This window comes from Notothenia rossii, assembly GCF_949606895.1.
Source record: "Notothenia rossii genome assembly, chromosome: 6".
Taxonomy (NCBI): domain Eukaryota; kingdom Metazoa; phylum Chordata; class Actinopteri; order Perciformes; family Nototheniidae; genus Notothenia; species Notothenia rossii.
In genome coordinates, this window is record NC_136909.1 from 43161015 (window position 1) to 43179646 (window position 18632).

Consider the following 18632-nt stretch of genomic DNA (forward strand, 5'->3'; position numbering starts at 1 on the left):
AGAAGTCAAGTATTCCCCCCACAGCGGGGGTGTTGATTACTGCAAAGGGGACAGTGCAGATTGAGACAAAATAAAAAAAGAGTCAAGCACACACTATTAAATAAGGACACTTCCAAGGTAGTTAAAGTAAGTAGCAGCGTTATAAAAAAACTAACATTTAAAGGAAATGAAGTAGCAGCCAGTAATAACAGTAGTAAAAAGTATATATTGCTCGGTCCTATTATAGAACAGTGTGGTTAAAGTTTGAATTAGTGCAAAAAGGTAGCAGCCAGTAATAACAATATTAAATTATAAAATAGTATATATCCTCCTGGGACCCGAGTAAAAAAAAGTGTCGTCAAATTTCCTTTTTTGATGATTTTCTTCCTATCCAGGGATTACAAAAATCTGAAGCTCTTTCCTGACATGAAATAAGTAACATTGATGGCTTAATCAAGCTGAATATTTCAATAAATCAGTTGAAGGTATTTTTCACCACCGCCATTATTTGTTCTGGGGAAGTTTTCTCTGAGAGATGCGGGGAAGTTCTTCCCTGAGAGGGAAACCTGCTGCCTGTTTCAAACATGTTGAAGAATGTCTGGACAGGATGTTAAGTTGTGACTGTGTATTTGCTCTCATGCTGTTGTAAAGACTTGTGCTGGATATTCATTCATCACAGTTGGCATGAATGAACACTGAAGATAAAGAGAGGATGTGCAGATCTGGTTATTGCTGTCGTTGTACAATGTTGTTTTCTTTTGGAGTTTCATGGTTTATTTTTTGCATAAGAGATAATGATTGGGGTGCTTCGTTAAAAACAACGTCTCTTCTGTGCGTGTTGAACTTCATTCAGATAAGTGTTTCGTCCTGACTTGTGTGTAAAAGGTACCGCGGGGCTTATTCAGGCATGAGGCTGTTGAATGGTTGATCAGATTAACAAAAAGGGCTCAGGTGTTAGATAATTAGGAAGTGTAAACAAGGTGAATTGTGGGATGGAGCTGGGATTATATAACACTTACCTTTGTGTGCAGGTTCATCGGGTCTTCACTAAAGGCACAGCGAGCCTCGAAGGCACCATCCAGAGAGGGGACAGCATTTTATCCATTAATGGCATTAGTCTGGGGGGTAAGACCCACGGAGAGACTGTGTCCTGCCTTCATCAAGCCAGACTGTCCATGCAAGCCTTAGTGGTCATTTGGAGAGATGAGGACGGTGAGCTGAGCTCTGACACCCTGGAGCAGCCCACCAGAAACAGGAGCGGGGGGGCCAGAGCAGGTAGGGCTTCATCCAATCCTGAAAAAACTGAAATGTGACTTTAATTCAAATTAACAGAGTCCACATAACTGTATTAGGTTAGTTGAAAGTAATAATATTACGTTTAAATAAGAAATATTAGGTTCAACTCAATATTATTGCTAAGTCAGTGTGTACCATTAGAGGCTTGGGGGTTTGATTCCTGCAGTCAAGCATGGCCAACAAGGCGGGATCTCTGTACATTGTTATTTCAATGGAATTCACAGTAGTCAGGTTTACTTTCAAAATGTAGTCCGTTAAAATAACTGGTTGCATGTCAAAAGATGTAGTGGGTAACCTAATCTGAGTATCACAATATAAAAGTCATATAACCTGATTACTTACTTATTACTTTTGGATTAGCTCAAAATCTAGTGCAATGCAATAAAAAAAGAGAACATAAATAAGAATAAGATGTTTTTGTATGTAACAACAATGTAACCCTAGAAAATAAGAAACCAAGATATTTCATATCAAAACTGTAGTAACAGTAATAGTATACAAATGCTGTTTAAGCTTAATACATTAATTAGAAGTATAAATGTACTTTAAAATAAAGAAGAATGAAAGTAACCTAAATATAAGCCAAAAAGAAAATTCATTCAGTATGTATGTATCAAATACAGATACCTTTTTGTTTGTATCCTGATTACGTCATCTCTTTACATGTAATCTGTTACTCCCCAAACCTGGCTATAATAAGGGAAAGTATTTGATACCCCTCAACAACAAGGCGTCTGCCACTGTTTCCATGTCAGCTGTCATCAAGTGGAAAGCAAGGAACTTCTAATCAACTGTTTATGTTTGTCTTTTCTAATGTGCTTGTTGAACACTCCTCAGTGGTGGATGTGGGTCCAGGCGGGGCTTTAACGGTGGAGCTTCACAAGACCTCCGCTGGCCTGGGCTTCAGTCTGGAGGGGGGGAAGTCCTCCAGTCAGGGAGACAGGCCTCTGCTGGTCAAACGCGTCTTTAAAGGTGAACTTTTTTACTACAAGTCTCCGAATCTCAGACACAGTAATGGATCAAAAGCTTTAACTTAGAGATATCACCATGACACCTCCCCACCATGAGGGCTCAGAGGCCTTTTCTTATTGTATCTAAGCTAATCTGTATACATTTTCAGTACATACATTTGCATAAAGCCAGGGTCAAAATGTGTGTTTTTTTGTTGACATACTGTATAGAGTGGCGAAGTCCCTCCCTTCCGGGGGACCTCCATCGGACCTTATTTCGGAAAAATCATGTATTGAAGTCAATGGAGAGAGAAAGATTATCTTTTGATTCTGTTTGAATTGTGCCACGAATTACAAATATGGTGTTTGTCAATTTAAAAGATAATTTTGCAAGTCAAAAAAATAAAAATGTGACTTAAAACTGTGAAGTAACACATTTTTTCTGTGAAGCGCTCAATGAACTACAACTCTGGTCTTGCATACGTCACCAACACCAAGATGGCCGTCACGTTGGCACATTTTACTTCTTTCTTTAAGAATGAAGTGAAAAGTATTAAAAGAGGTGAAAATCACTACAAGTCTGGGCATGTTGAGAACTGTACATACACACAAGGGGAGTTAGTCGGTTCCGTAAGAGCCAGCATGCGGGACCGGCTATACAAGCTTTCAGTGAGTAACACGAGTGTAATGTGTAACGTTAATGTACGCGACTCTGGGATTTGTAGTCTTTCTAGTTGCATATTTTTCATAGTCTTATATTTCAACAGTTTTAAGACAAACTGTGACTTTTTTGACATGGAAATGATATTTTAAGATTGACAAACATCATATGTGTAATTCATGCCACAATACAAACGGGATCGAAAGATACGTTTTCTCTCTCCATTGACTTCAATACATACTTTTTCAGAAATAATGTCCCATGAGGCGGAAGTAGATGGGCGTGGCTTCGCCACTCTATAGGAGTCAAGGGCTGTTAGTGGGGAGATTCAGATGTCTCTTTGTATCAGTACATACACCATAGAATAGCCTTAAAAAGGTGTTCCTTGTATCCATGTTTTAAGTAACAAGCTTCAGAATAAAGATAGGGATGAAACAGGACAGTTTGCTGTGTAAGTGCTATAGGGATTTCTGCTGAGAGAGTCGTCAAAACTCTCTTGGAGAAAATGCCTTTAAAGATATGGATTGTGAAAATGTTGTACAGACCACAGGTGAATAGGGTAAAAGTTGTAACTAATATATATCACCAGGAAACTTCCCCAGTCCATTACTGACCTTAAAACTATAATTGTTATTAGAAGTGTTCTGAAATGTTTAAATATGGAAATAAGACATTCACTTTTAGTGAATTGTGGACAAATTGACACAAAATGAGTTAAATACAAGCCTTAATGTGTATTTTTGAAGTTTTCTTAGTACTAGTCTGAAAGAAGACATGTTATGGAACCATAATAGCCCCAACGCTCCAAACTAAGCAGTGCATGAAAAAACATGTTTTGGCCTGAAGTGTTTCACCTTGAAGCGAATCATTGAACTTGAAACTATTGAAGTGTTTAGAGTGGTGTGTTCCTGTTCACAGTGGACTGTAGCATGCCTGTAGTCCTATTAATGAAAACATGATCTGTGTGAATATATTATACAACAGGGTCATGGTGTGGTACTGGTAAAATGATTTGTTAATTATTTTAGGGGATTCATTACCACTGAGACTCTCAGCTGTACACAACTAACATAAATATAAAAATGTTGAGACGAGGGAACCGGAATATAACATGCTAATTTATTTCTTTAGCGAGCTGACTCAGACGCTCTATCTTTACCTTGATTTGCTTTCCTCTCCACCAGGGGGCGCTGCAGAGCTGTCCGGACTGATCCAGGTCGGAGATGAAGTGGTGTCCATCAACGGCTGCTCTCTGGAAGGCCTTATGCACCACGATGCCTGGAGAATCATCAAAGCCACTGAAGAGGGGCCCAACCTCCTCCTCTTCCGCAGGCCCAGCACCAGACCATAATGAGGGGCAAGGGGAAAAGAAAGCACTGTGAAGCAGGAAATGTGAGACATGTCCTGATGGACTTCATTGACATTTTGTGTTCTGTCGTGTTATTTGTGTTTGTGCTTAGAAGTAGGTCCAATTGCTGAATTACGAATTGTTCAGATGAAGTGCAGCTTGTTTACAATAGATTTACTTTGAAGCACTAAAGAAAACTGTTTTTAAATAAAGTCTGTTTGTGAAAACATCTGTGGCTGGTTGTGTTCAATCCATTCATGCTCAAATATGAGAGAACTATTACTAATAACAAGTGAGAAGGGCAGTAGATCAGCAAATTATTAGGTTGACCTTCTAAACTCTCAGATTCAGAAATGTAACTTATTACAATTCCTTAGCAGCATTTCAAACCTTTCACTCTGTTGTCCACTTAAAAATGATAATTTAAAGGCTTTAAAGTTGAGCATGTTTCGGCAAACTTGTTCTAAGACATCTTGGTTTAAGTATCCAATCTTTTATTTTCAGTTGTGTCATATATGTCCGTTTTATATACTGTCCTGTATTTGGACCAGTGAGACCACCACAGCTTCACCGAAAGTTCCTTTTTGATTCAATATTTAAGAAAGTGATGAAGCAGTCATTCTATGCAGAGTCATTTGTTGTTATAATTGAATTCACACCCTGGGCCAAGACGCTGGATACCACATGTGTTTGCTGATTACTGGGAACTCTTTAACCTAAAAGTACATTTCAGTTCTCTGAATTTGGCCAATGCTGGTTGGCTACTTCACGCCTGTGTGCACACTGTCTACCATCAGACTTAAACCCAGGAATCGACTGGATCCAGATCCAAATGTAACAATTAACGGCCTTGTCCTTTGATTTAATGCATTGACCATTTCCCTAATTATCCTACTGTTATTCACGTTTAACATTTAGTTTTTTCTGTTTCTCGATTAAAGTCAAAATATAACTATACATAATTATATTCAATTGAAATGGAAATAACTCATGGTATTTAAATGAATTCATGTATTTATAATACCTTAATGATTTTCGGACATCATCAGACAACAATGTAAATAAGGGTAGTGGCTCATGTTTCACTCCAAACACTGTGATACACATCCAGCCTTTCTAACTTACAGTTTAGTTATAACGGATGTGTTAGGTTACAGGTTGGGTTCATGCCTGTCAGCTGATGTTATGTGGGTTGTTTCCAATATCAGGGTATCTGGCAGTGTGCAAACCCTTATTTTATCAACCTGATTCTAAACCTTCCTTAAATTCGATATCATATATTATACAAATCCCACCAAGCATATTTAAAAATGGTTTCAATGACTGTGTCCAAATGACCACCAGATGTCGGTAAACGCACACCGACTTTCAGTCTTTCTGTTCCTGCTATGGTACTGTGACTTCCTATGTGAATGGTACCGTTTTTGCAAGTGATAACATGCTCAAATATATCAACATATCAATACTGAGTTTTAAAATACTTCTTACCAAGTCAGCAGAACAGGAGTCGATGTGGATTTAACTGGGTTTCCCTCTACGTATCCATAACCAAACATTTTGTATTCACAGCATGATGACATATTTAAGTACATTCTGCTACATCCACCAAGAAATAATACAAATAAAGCATTGACTTCTAATAAGGAAATTAGAATGTTCCTTTCAGTCACAATGAGTGGTGTTTGGACATATCTGCATCTATTCATCTGAAGAAAGATGGTTGGTGAATTGATTCAGTCAGCTTTTGCCCAAAAAAATGTTATGTTACTCAATCAAAAACACAATGGTACATTATTTTTATGTTCATCCTCGCTGGAATCCAGCGAGGAAAAATCTGAGAACATTAAAAAAAAAGCTGCGCAGGAAAATAAGTAAATCTACATCAAAAGCTGGACAACAGATAAAACAGCAAACAGGAAGTGAACACCAAAAAGGACAGGATATGGGCTTAAGTGAAAAATGGAGGTACTTGTAATTTACTTGAGTATTTTCACATCATGCTACTTTATATTTTTACTCCACCACATTTTGTCGGCAAATGTTGTACTTTTTACTCATTTTTTTGACAGATTTAGTTACCAGTTACTTTGCAGGTTTAGATTATAACACAACATATGAATTTACTTACACACTATTATATTTCATTATAGGTTAAGCTAGCCAGATATATATATAAGATCATTCAAATGCACCCCACTCTTACCAAGTGCACATTGAAGTTATGAACACATTCACACATGAATAATTATTATATCACGATAATATAAACTATATGGTGCCTATTTGTGCCATTCTGCATGATGAGAACTTTAACTTTTGGTACTAAAAGTATATTTCGATGCTTATATTTTTGTACTTTTGCTTAACTACAATTTTGAATGCAGGACTGTTACTTGTGAGTATTTTTACGCTTATAATTGCTACTTTTACCTACAATAAATAATCTCAGTGTATCTTCCACAATATCCCTACTGGTACCAGGCTTTCCATCAGATATTACAACCTGGCTACAAGGATTATCTTCCATTCAGACACAGGAGCATTGGTGTGGAATAATTGAGGACCCTCACTGATGTCAGGGATCAGGTCAGCTGTAGCTGTTCACCCCGTATGTGTGGGGTGGGATTGAGGATTAGGAATCTGCACAGACCGGTCAAGGTCTTTGACAGCAAACTGTGAAAAGAATGTCTTTAAGGGCCTGTCAATTTACTAATGGCCATCTGTGTACAGTGCAAACTAAATATGGTGTAGTCATTATACCCTAAAATAAAAGGAAACAGTGTTTGGGTCCAGGAAAACAAGACACTTTGCACAGAGGATAAATAAACACACAAACAGAGCCTGCAGGTATTGTGCAGCAGAATGATGTCTGAGACCCTGGAAAATTCTGCAGCTGAAAGATGTCCTTACATGACAAGGTATTGAGTTCAGTTAATGAACATAATTGCGGAATATCTCCAAGTTGTGCTCATTGGTGTAAAATAGACATTTTAGATAAAGATAGCCCATAATTCACATGGAGTATAATGCATCACCTTTTCATTTAATGATTTAATGATTTTAAGTGTAATGAGAGCTGTGGAAAACATTGGCATGTACGTCAGCAAATTCCACTCCACTTGCCAGCGAACAGAATGTGTCTTTTCAGAGGCTCGGTGAGTCATTAGTGACAAATGCTAATGAGCCAAGATAAGTGCAGAGGACATTTTCTCATGTAGGACTGCTCAGGAGGCAGAGAGGCAACGTCTGCCATAAAGAATACTGCTGGTGCAAGAGCTTCATAGAGACCATTAGTCAGTGGTGTAAAGTAACTAAGTACATGTACTCTACTACTGTGCTTAAGTACCATTTTTGGTGGGACTTGTACTTTACTTGGGTATCTAAATGTTTTGCTACTTCTATTCCTCTACAACTCAGAGGTAAATGGTGTACTTTTACTCCACAACCTTTATTTAAAACCTTTAGTTACTTTAGCAGACTTTAGTTCCACCTGGAGTAAATTCACAAGCTACCCTGCAGTATACAAAGTCATTCAAACTAGCTGCACCTTTACCAGCTTTGATAACTGAGTTTGTGGCTCAGTGGATAGTATGATGGGCTTCGAATCAGGGTATAGCAAGTTTGAGTCCCACTGCAGTCAGCATGTCATTGTGTCCCTGGGCAAAACACTTCACCCCAAATTGCTCCTGTGGGGATTGTCCACAATACTGAATGTAAGTAAGTCGCTTTGGATTAAAGCGTCTAACAAATTACATGTAATGTAATGTAATAACACTTTAATGATCAATCATTATAAAACATATCATACATATTATTCTGAAATGGACCAATCTGCACAATGACTACTTTTACTTTTGATACTCTTTAACAGCCAGCGCCACCATTTGGTAGAGCACATTTTGGGTCTTGATATCTCTGCCGTAACCTCCGTTCCCTCTCCCCCTCTACCCTTGCCTCATCTGTGCTCTCAGCCCTCCCTTCCTCTGACTCGTTCCAACTCCTGCCTCCAAACTCTGCTGCAGAAACCCTCCTCTCTACTCTCTCATCCTCTCTGGACTCTCTCTGTCTCCTCACATCTCGGCAGGCTCGTCAGTCCCCTCCTGCTCCCTGGCTAAATGACGCACTGCGTGCTAATAGAACAATCCTTCGGGCAGCTGAGCGGAAACGGTGGAAATCCAAACACCATGACGACCTCCTAACCTATCAGGCTCTCCTCTCCTCTTTCTCTGCTTCGGTCTCTCAGGCAAAAAGCACTTTATTTCAAGATAAGATCCAATCTTCCTATTCCAATCCCAAAAAACTATTTTCCATCTTCTCCACCCTCTTGGAAGCGACGCGACTTCTGGTCCAGGCTCTCGTCATCTCACGCCTAGACTACTGCAACTGTCTGGCTGGTCTACCTGCATGTGCCATCCGACCTCTGCAGCTCATCCAGAATGCAGCAGCTCGTCTGGTCTTCAACCTTCCAAAATGTTCCCACACCACACCGCTCCTCCGCTCCCTTCACTGGCTTCCAGTAACTGCTAGAATCCACTTCAAGACAATGGTACTTGCGTACCATGCTGCGAATGGATCTGGACCTTCCTACATCCAGGACATGGTTAAACCATACACCCCAGCACGTGCACTCCGCTCTGCATCAGCCAAACGACTCGCTGCACCCTCGCTGCGAGGGGGACCCAAGTTCCCATCAGCAAAAACACGTGGGTTTGCTATCCTGGCTCCAAAATGGTGGAATGAGATCCCCATTGAAATCAGGACAGCAGAAAGCTTGCACATCTTCCGGCGCAGACTGAAAACTCATCTCTTTCGACTCCACTTCGAGCAATAAATGTACTAACAAAGCATTTATATACTAATAAAGGACTGGCTTATCTAAAGCGTAGCACTTGAAATGTTTTGGCTCTATGAAACGTGATGTATTTATATGATTCTGTTTTCTTCAAGTTTGTATCTTCTTGGTCGAATGCACTTATTGTAAGTCATTTTGGATAAAAGCGTCAGCTAAATGCAATGTAATGTAATCTGATTCAGCCAGCTCTACTATGTGGTTGACATGTTATGCACAGAACAACCTCTAGATGTCACTGTGGTTCGAACAGAATGCCCTTCAGCTAGCTTCAACTGAGAAAGTTGGCAATGCTAAAAATCACTGCTGAAGAAATCACTCTTTTTGGTCAACTTTTGGAAGGTAACCATTTCATTTTTGACATATTTTAGTGTCAGAGCACTGACTGAACATAATCAGATAACTTGATGCACAAAAAAAGTTTTAGCAAGGGTGTAATTATTTTTGGGAAAATATGCTCAACCAATCGTCGAATTGGCCTTTTATGGCAAACTAGCCATATTACTTTTTCAGATGTTTTCCAATAAAATATGGTAAATAAATAGCTAGATTCATGGTAATATTACTAAATCTAATACTGCCTTGTGAGTCTCAGAGTGAAAGAGTGATAATAATTTATATAGCACCTTTCATGCATGGCATTCAGCCCAAAGTTGCACACAGATGAGCAAGTTAGGCCAACACAGGATATAGACATTTGCTGTTAGGCCAGTGGTTTCTTGTTAGGCCAATTCAGAATATACAGTAAGATGAGAAAGTATTTTTTTTATTATGAAAAACACTTGGGTGGGTACAAAAAATCCATAAAAAAATGTCATCTGTGGAAGCCACTGTAAAAAGAACGACCAATGATCTGAGCCAGCCCGGCTAAAATAACTGGATGGCCTACATTTCAACTGTCGCCATCTTTATTTTACAGCAAGAACTAAACAGTAAGTAAGCAAGTAAGTAAACATGTTTGCAGTAGTGAATTCGGTGGGGTTATGTTATCACAGTGAACCTAATTTCTAAGCTTGGTTTGCAAGGAACATCAGTAATTCACATTAGACGTGGTATTAGTTGGGATGCTAATATTGACTATAGCGAAACAAATCTAATCAATGGAAAAATGGAGAGCAGGCTCCAGAACAGGGGTTCTGAGAGTGTGGCCTCTTTCCAGACAAAGATTGACATTCGATCCCGTAGACACACATTAAAGTTTAGCCAGCCTTCACACTTCACCAAAAACAAAAGCGATTACTGTATAACTGTATGACTCTGGTGGGAGATGCAGAAATTCCCACTTCACTGAACTGTCTCTATACCAAATCACACATCTAGGCTATATGATTGAGTAATGATGGGGGATCCATCCCAGCGGAGGTTATAACGGACTCAATCCATGAAGCTTCACCAACATGTTATGCACAGAAAGAGAATTGAATTAAATGTGATGTTAAACTGTGTGTGGACTGGGAATTTGTAAGTGTAATAATTAACTCACTCAAGCTATTACAGAGTCTTTTTTATAGTTGTTTTGTGTAGACAAAAATGTAACAGTGCTCATGTTAAATACCATATATTTAGCTTTTTCCCAAAGGAGGTATTTCTTTGTTTTTCCGCTTAAAGTACTTGAAATGTAAAAAAATGAATCTCTTGCAAAACAGTTGAAACCACATAGACATTTAAAAAGATTATAGAAAAAATTATGGGTTCCATCAACCATCATATAGTAGATGTTATTGTTAGCTGTGGTGGAACATGACTGAGCCAGATTCATAAAACCTGCCTCAGTGGTGTAAAGTAACTAAGTACAATTGTATATTCTCATTAGGGGAGAGCTGGTAGTTAAACACATGTACCAGTCTGTTACAAGCACCCACTACGGCACGTAACAAGTCTGTTGTACATGTACTGTACTCAGGGCTGTCCCTCCCTACAGGAAGATCACGCTGACTGCGTGGTGCCTCACCTCGCGGAGGGTGCCTCATCTTGCGGAGGGAGCCTCATCTTGCGGAGGGAGCCTCAACTGAGCCCCCCCCCGTTGACGCTCACGAGACAGAGGGCCTCATCATCTAACTTTGCATGGGGCCTCAAGTTGGCCAGGGACGGCCCTGACTGTACTGATTTATATATAGTCATTGATCAATTGTGGTTATTCTCTCATCTGTCTATCACTTTAACCAGATTGTCAAAGAACTCCTGCACTTATTTTTTTCTTGAAGGCTGTTGACTACAACATCTGAGTACTTCTTAAACCTGTGGCCTACCTCCTCCACTTAACTAAGGTGTGTATGTTTAGCTAAAGCCAACTGGTGCTTGTTGGGCAGCTTGGTGTCACTACACTACCTACAGGTGTCGCCAAATCAGCTCAAAGGACTGACATATTAAGGATTAAACTGTGTGCTAGGACCCCCGAAGGAAATACATATATCATAGTACCGGTTTAACATATGGACATTCGTTTCTGGCTGTGGCCCAGATAGAAGTTCATCATGCATCTTTAAAAAACATAGGGCTGTTGTGTGTGTTGTTTGCAGTGTGTGAAGTACTCTGATCTTACTCGAGTAAAAGTAGAAGTACCAGAGTGTAAGAATATTCTATAAAAGTCCTGAATTCAAAATGTTACTCAAGTAAAAGTAGAAAAGTATTAGCATCAAAATATACTTAACACTAGAACCGCCAACGAGTAAATGTTACCCGCAGCTGTTTCTTGATTGTATGTAACTTTTTTTCAATAAAACATTCAAGTCTCCCAATCTGTGACTTTTCCTGAAAGTGTGTTATGTAGCACCCTCTGTTGTTAAAAATTGTCAATATGAGGTCAGATTGAAAAAATGTCCCAAAAAATTAATAACGCTTTAACGCAAAACAAAATTAAAGAGCAACTTCCAGGTTAAAGACACCTGTGAATAAATGTGTAGGAAAATGACGTATACACTAGATTTTCAAAATAATATACTTAAATATACACTACAGTGACATCTGGCGTTGTTTTTTTAAGACATTTTTACTTCCGCATCAAAAGAGCCTCCCCACGTGACCTCCCGCGTGTGACGTAACAACTAATCTTTTACTATCTTATATAGAGGTTCGAAAGGGTAAAATTACCAATTTAGAAATACAAAACGATGTAGGTTAGAGACGAGTTAAATAAGCTCATATTTGAATTCCCCATTAAAAAAAAACCACATCATTTAGACACCCCCATGCAGAGCCCTGCATCGGGTCGGGTATCCGCGGGTACCCGAAGGGTGACCCGCAAAAAATGTGATTTGCGGGTGGTATTTTTTCAAACGCTTTTTTCCGGGTTCGGTTTTGGGTAAAACAAAGATGATGCGGGTCGGGTTGCGGGTGTTGCATAATAAATATATTTAAATAATAATAATTTAGTTTAATGTTTAAATCCTCAGACATCTCCCCCGCGGTACCGAGCATAATCATAACCTCTGCAGCGCATCTATCTGCTGCTGAGCGCGCCACATTCTGAATGGCTGAGGTGAAGCTCTCTAGCGGAGAATACAGCATTTTCAATAACTCTTCCTCAAGAGCGAAATCCAACGTCTGGGAGGCTTTTGGTGTCATCCTAGATCAGGGGTCTGCAACCTTTTTGACCAAAAGAGCCATTTTGCTTCTTTTTCCCCAAACATTTTTTGTCTGGAGCTGCAAAACATATTTCATAGCTTGATAGCTAAATTGTATTTATTGTTATATCAGACAAAAACTACAGTTTTTTTTGCATTTTTTTGGCTATTTATTACATTATATAAAACTGTTAACCTCTAATAAGAAACAAAGAACTCCTATAAGGAGAATTACAAATAATACACAGGCCTACTTTAAAATAAATTAAACACAGCACTTGGGGAGTCCTCTGCACATTTGAAGGAAAAAAAAAAAAAGTTATAATATAGGGCCCACTTTGAAATAAATAAAACATATAGCTGCACCCTAAAACGAGTTAAAGGTAGGGTAGGTAAGAATGGAGAAACCAGCTCGTGTGCGCTAGAATTTGAAAATACACAACCGGAAAAAATAGGCCTCTTCCTTCAGACTTTCTTAGAGCCCCTCCTCCAACACACACGAACGCGCATCATCAATGAGGCCACAAGATAAGTTTGTGCACAGATGGAAGGCTGACAGGCAGGTAGGCCATCCAGTTATTTTAGCCGGGTCGGCTAAAATGATTGGTCGTGCTTTTTACAGCGCTACGGCTTCCAGAGATTAATTTTTGTATGTATTTATTGTCAAAGCATTTAATATATTCATTGCTATCGGGACATTAAGAGCATTCCATGGAATATAACAAAAAGTGTTTTCTGAAATAAATTACATACCCCATTGAATTATGACTGAAGATTGTCAGCTGTCTTCCTCTCCCTTGTTGTTCCTCGATACGTAAAGGCTGCAGCACCGTTGACAACTTCTCTCTACATATCAAACATACCGGTAAACCAGCATCGTTTGCTGTGAAAGCATATAACTCTGTCCACACAGAATTAAACCCTGTGTTCCTCCGGTACTTTTCTTTGATTTATCCATAGTTCGCTCATCGAGCCGGGGGTCCCCGCGCGAGCGCCTCCAAGAAAAGGCGCTCGCTCGGGGCCGTAGCAGGATGTGACGCATATTTTAGTTGACCTAATTAAAACCGTTTTGTTTTTTATTTATGTGTCACAGTATCACCTCAAAATACAAGATACGAAACATTTTCAACCGTGCAACAAAATATAAATATTCCTACACATACTTTTATTTTATTTCCTTCTTATTTTTGTCTAAGCTCAGGGAGCCAGAGCAGAGGGCTTAAAGGGCCGCATGCCTAGATGGAGAAAATAACCAACATCCCACGCTTTTTGAGCCAAATATGCAACTGCGTGTGTTAATAATTGCACGTTTTCACTGCTCATATATATGCGGGTTCGGGTCGGGTTGCGGATCTTGTGCCGGCGGATCGGGTCGGGTTGCGGAACTAATTGGCAATATGTGCGGGTAGCGGGGCGGGTTCGGTATTGCACGTCGCGGGTGCGGGGCGGGAGCGGGTCTTGAAAATCAGACCAGTGCAGGACTCTGGGTTAGGTTGCAGGCTAAGAGCTCAACTCAGTGAAAGCACTGCCTGCTGACCAATCAGAGCTCAGTGTGCGGAGTTTAAAGCGATGAAGTCATATTACAGGAGAAAGGAAATACAGAAAAGCTGCCGTTGCAGGAAAGACGGCCGGCAACAATCACAGACTGTGTGAACGTGAACATTAATAGAATATCACCTCCCATCTTCAGAGCAATCTGACTATTATAACATTAGCGTAAAGAAAGCTTACTTAAATATCTGCCACAACAATAAGTAACCGGATCAAAGTAACATTAAGTAGGCCTACAGTCCGCGGCTTATCACATCATAATGTATCATATATTTCCTTATCTGAGTCAGCTGAGCCGTATCTGGCCGTGCAACACTCACAGTGTCACATACTGTATGCAGAAGTATTATTTTAAGCAACACATTAAGTTGACGAAACACTCGAGACAAATGTAATTAAAGTCAGATCCACTCGTGTCTTAGACGGGGCAGTGATATCATAAACCTGTTAATGTACGCATTCAAACACTTTTTTACCAGCTGTATTCACCTTGCAGGTGCAACTATGTGGCTTCTATCCTGGATAAAGTGTTTAAGTCATGGATGTTTAAAGTTTAACTTCTTCATATTTGTCTAATATTATAGTTGACTTTTCATTCAGAAAGTATGACGCTGCGCTGTCAGTACGCTTCTCCATGTTTGTGATAGGTCGAATGCTCCAGATACCACCCCTTTCATGTGAACGTGCACCTAACTAGATAGGGCACGGCTGGCTTGAGCGATCCACTTGATAACAGGGTGTCCGCGGGGTCTTAAAAAGTAATTAAAGTTGATAAATCAATTTAGCGAAAATTAAGGCTATTAAAAAGTAATCAAAAAGTGTTAAACGGCATTTTCCAAGGTATTAAGAAGGTCCACAGCAACGACAACATTAAACACCCTTTAATTTACTGAAACGACATGTCGGGAAACCCCCCAAGGCGGCCCCATGCATAGCGCGCCGTAAAATACTGCTTATTATTTTAAGTTTCGTTGCCTTGCTCCGCTCTGTGGGGGGGGGGGACTAAACGACTACGGTAACGGGTCCCAAGGTGGGTAGACCGGCATACGCAACGCTCTGCGGGTCCAACGGCTCCGTGTGTAAGCCCTATATGATCATTTTCTGATAACGATGAAATAGCCCGCCTCCCTCTCCTGCTGCTGCTGGGCTGTCAGAAGAGGGGGAGGAAAAGAGAGGCCGGCACCGTTTATTAAATATTGTTATATTATTATACAGAGACCAGAGTCGTTATCAATTTGTTTGAAAGCTCAATAAATAACAAAGAAGACCTCTGACCGGCACTTTTCTAATTTTGTAGAAGATTTAAACTTTAACGGACTTGTTGACCGGCGGAATTTTTTTTTGACGGAAACTCTGCCGCACTGTCCCCTCGTTCCTTGGAAGAGGCGGTGAGGTGGGTGTTTTTCATCTGCTGTGGACTACCTGAGAGATATACAGCAGGAGAACACGCCGTCCACCGCAGAGAATAGAGAGGCGAAGTCCCTCCCCTTCCGGGAGCCTCCATGGGACCCCGGAAGCGGAAAATTATACATTGAATTCAATGGAGAGATCAAACGTATCTTTTGATCCCGTTTGTATTGTGCCACGAATGACACATATGATGTTTGTCAATTTAAAAGAACATTTTGCAAGTCAAAAAAATTAAAATGTGTCGTAAAACTGTGAAGTAACACATTTTTTTATGTTAAGCCGCTCAGTGAACTACATGTCTCTGGTCCCGCACAATACGCGTCACCAACACAAAGATGACCGTCACGTTGGAACATTTCACCTCATTCTTTCAGAATGAGAATAAAAGTATAAAACGAGGTGAAAATCACTACAAGTCTGGGCCCGTTGAGAGCTGTACATACACGAAAGGGGAGTTAGTCGGTTCTGTAAGAGCCAGCATGCGGGACCGGCTTTACAAGGTTTCGGTGAGTAACATGAGTGCAATGTTTAACGTTAATGTCAGTCAATAAGGAGGAGAATGAAAAAGAAGATGATGAACCATAGACCCGGCATATAATGACTGCAGTGTGCAGGGCTGTGTTAATTTATGTTACTGTTATCAATAGCATTAGTTGACTGAGAAAACCGTCAAGTAAAAAAGTTTAGCGATGTTACGAGTCGACTAGCATAATATGAACCACGGCTGTGATTGACAACCTGGACAGCCAGTCAGAAACTAGAATGCCAACCTAGAGAGCCAATCAGAACCTAGAACGGGTGTACTGTATACGGGTGTGTATGCTGTGGATAACATTAGTGTTCACAAGAACAAGGTACACTCCCGTGTTTTGTTTTAGTTGCTCTTCAGATTGAAGCGGCCAGTTTTATATCGACTATATGATCTCCTTTTTACATCTCGTTGTGTCATTTGAGTTTATTTGCTGTGTGTAGATTCAAGGATTTCGGTTATCTTGTCAATTTGTTTGGTTATCTAGGCACAGCGGTGTGTGACTCCCTCTGGTACACTGGTATGTGTTTTCCTAATGTAGAGAGCATTGATTAATTCATAAACTACACACTGAGTCTAGATCCTGACCAAATCCTTTTTTGTTGATCAAATGTTTTTCAAAAATGTAATACACATTTAAAAAAATACAATGTACAATCACAACCAATACAACACAAATTACAAAAACTTCAGAAAAAACAAACAATAACAACAATCAGACAAGAGGACAAAACAATGGAAAAATAAACCATCCTTGTATTGCTCATTCAATCTATTATAGCATGTTAACAAACATGGTACTTACTTTATTTGTACAGATCTACATGGGAGAGGATGGCGCAATGCAGAGCGCTGTCTGTGGTTGTGCACGGGGGATGTACAAATGCAGCCACGCTGCAGCATTGGCAATATTTGCCATGTGGCAGATCAGCTCCACAGAAGTTGAGGGCCAGTGGAGGAAGCCTGGCACTTCAAAAGTAGTCCAGCCGGTGTCTCAACTCTACCAACAGCAAGAGGAGACATACAACCCACTGGCCAGAGACATCGCCACTGAGGAAGTAGACTGGTTCAGGTCTGCACTGAGGGGCGCAGCGTGGCATGGCATGGCTTTTGTCACCTGAGCCAGAGCTGCAGCCTCAACATCAGGCCATTTTCAACGTGCCGGAGCTGGTGAAGGAGCATGGGGGTCGGGGGCTTGAGGCAATTCTTGCCTCAATGCGACTGAGCAGAGACCATTAAGCTGCCATCCAGACAGCCACCGTAGGACAGCAGACAAATCCTCAGTGGCAGTTACACAGGCAGGGCAGGTTGACAGCCAGCAATTTTGGTGCTGTGCTGAGGTCGGGACTTTCATCCACTCCATGCGCGTCCCTCATGAAGAGGGTGCTTGGGGGGTACAATTTAGACGGAGTCATGGCTGTCAACTGGGGAGTTGTAAACGAGGTGTGTTTGGCCTTTTAAGTGTGACACATATGTAGTGATAAATGCTTCACCTGACCACTGTTCCTAAATAAAAAAAGTTTTCTGCATCGTCAGTCATTTTTTCCAAATAATTACCAATATTTCACAAATTCTTCATGTCAACTTAAGAGCACAGCTTTGTGTCAGCTTTGCTTGGTTCATCTTACTGGGGGGCAGCTACATGGATGTCGGTGCAGTCCACAATCATTTTGCAGTTGAAGGCAGAATGAATTTATTATTGACTCAGAATGAAGCACAACTTCATGTCATACAATACATTGACTTTATTTGTAATTGTGTAAAAAAATAAAGCATTTATTAGCAAGCAGGACCTGCAGGAACAGAGAATGGTGATGGATGGAGCTGGGGAGAGAGAAGAATAAAGAAAACAGATCAACTTTATTATCGGATATTAAAAATTCAATTTCAAAACAAGTTGCCGCTCCTACAGTTTTCTAGTATGTAAAGATGATTTCACATGACCTATGCAAAATATCACACTCAATACATGTGTCTCTCTGGGGGGTGCATTGTGCCTTTGATGTATATAAATAATATACCATAACCAAATACTATTACGTACAGTGGAAATCAGGTTGCCAGAGCAGGTCAGTGTGCATGTTCCTCAGAGTCTCAGCAGTTACAGGTGAGGTAAAGAAAATAAAAGAGAAAAAGGTCAGTAACAACACTTTAAAGTAACAACACTGAATAATTATCTCTTTTAATAATTTTCTCTCAGTAATCACTCAACTACTGTCTTTCCAACAAACAGCTTGACTCACCCTCACTGTCATCACAATGACACATGTCCAGAAGAATGTCATGCAAAGCTCCCTGCCTGCCTGCCTTCCTTCGACTCTCCCTGAACTGCTTCCTTAGCACCCGGTGGAGGGCGCAGTAGGCTACTCTTCAAATGTTTCACGAAATACTTACCATGATGACTACTCTTACTGTTTAACATGTTGGTGTACTTCATGTAATAAAATAATAACTTCATGGTAAGGCTACTAAAAATGACAAGGCTAAGTAATGTAA

At 40.2% G+C, this 18632-nt stretch overlaps 1 protein-coding gene and 1 long non-coding RNA gene across 2 annotated transcripts in view; both read left to right on the forward strand.

Annotated features, from left to right (window-relative positions):
• pdzd2 (PDZ domain containing 2) overlaps positions 1–4465 on the forward strand; it is a 198192-nt gene extending 193727 nt beyond the window's left edge. Inside the window, 3 exon segments of the mRNA XM_079688942.1 lie at positions 1011–1254; positions 2113–2247; positions 4071–4465. Of these exon segments, the coding sequence (XP_079545068.1) occupies positions 1011–1254; positions 2113–2247; positions 4071–4237 (546 nt within the window). The 3' untranslated portion in view covers positions 4238–4465.
• Positions 4466–15835: 11370 nt separating this feature from the next.
• Positions 15836–17665, forward strand: LOC307042577. The gene is made up of 2 exons (XR_013809167.1): positions 15836–16113; positions 16955–17665. It is a non-coding gene; the product is annotated as an uncharacterized lncRNA (long non-coding RNA).
• Positions 17666–18632: the final 967 nt, after the last annotated feature.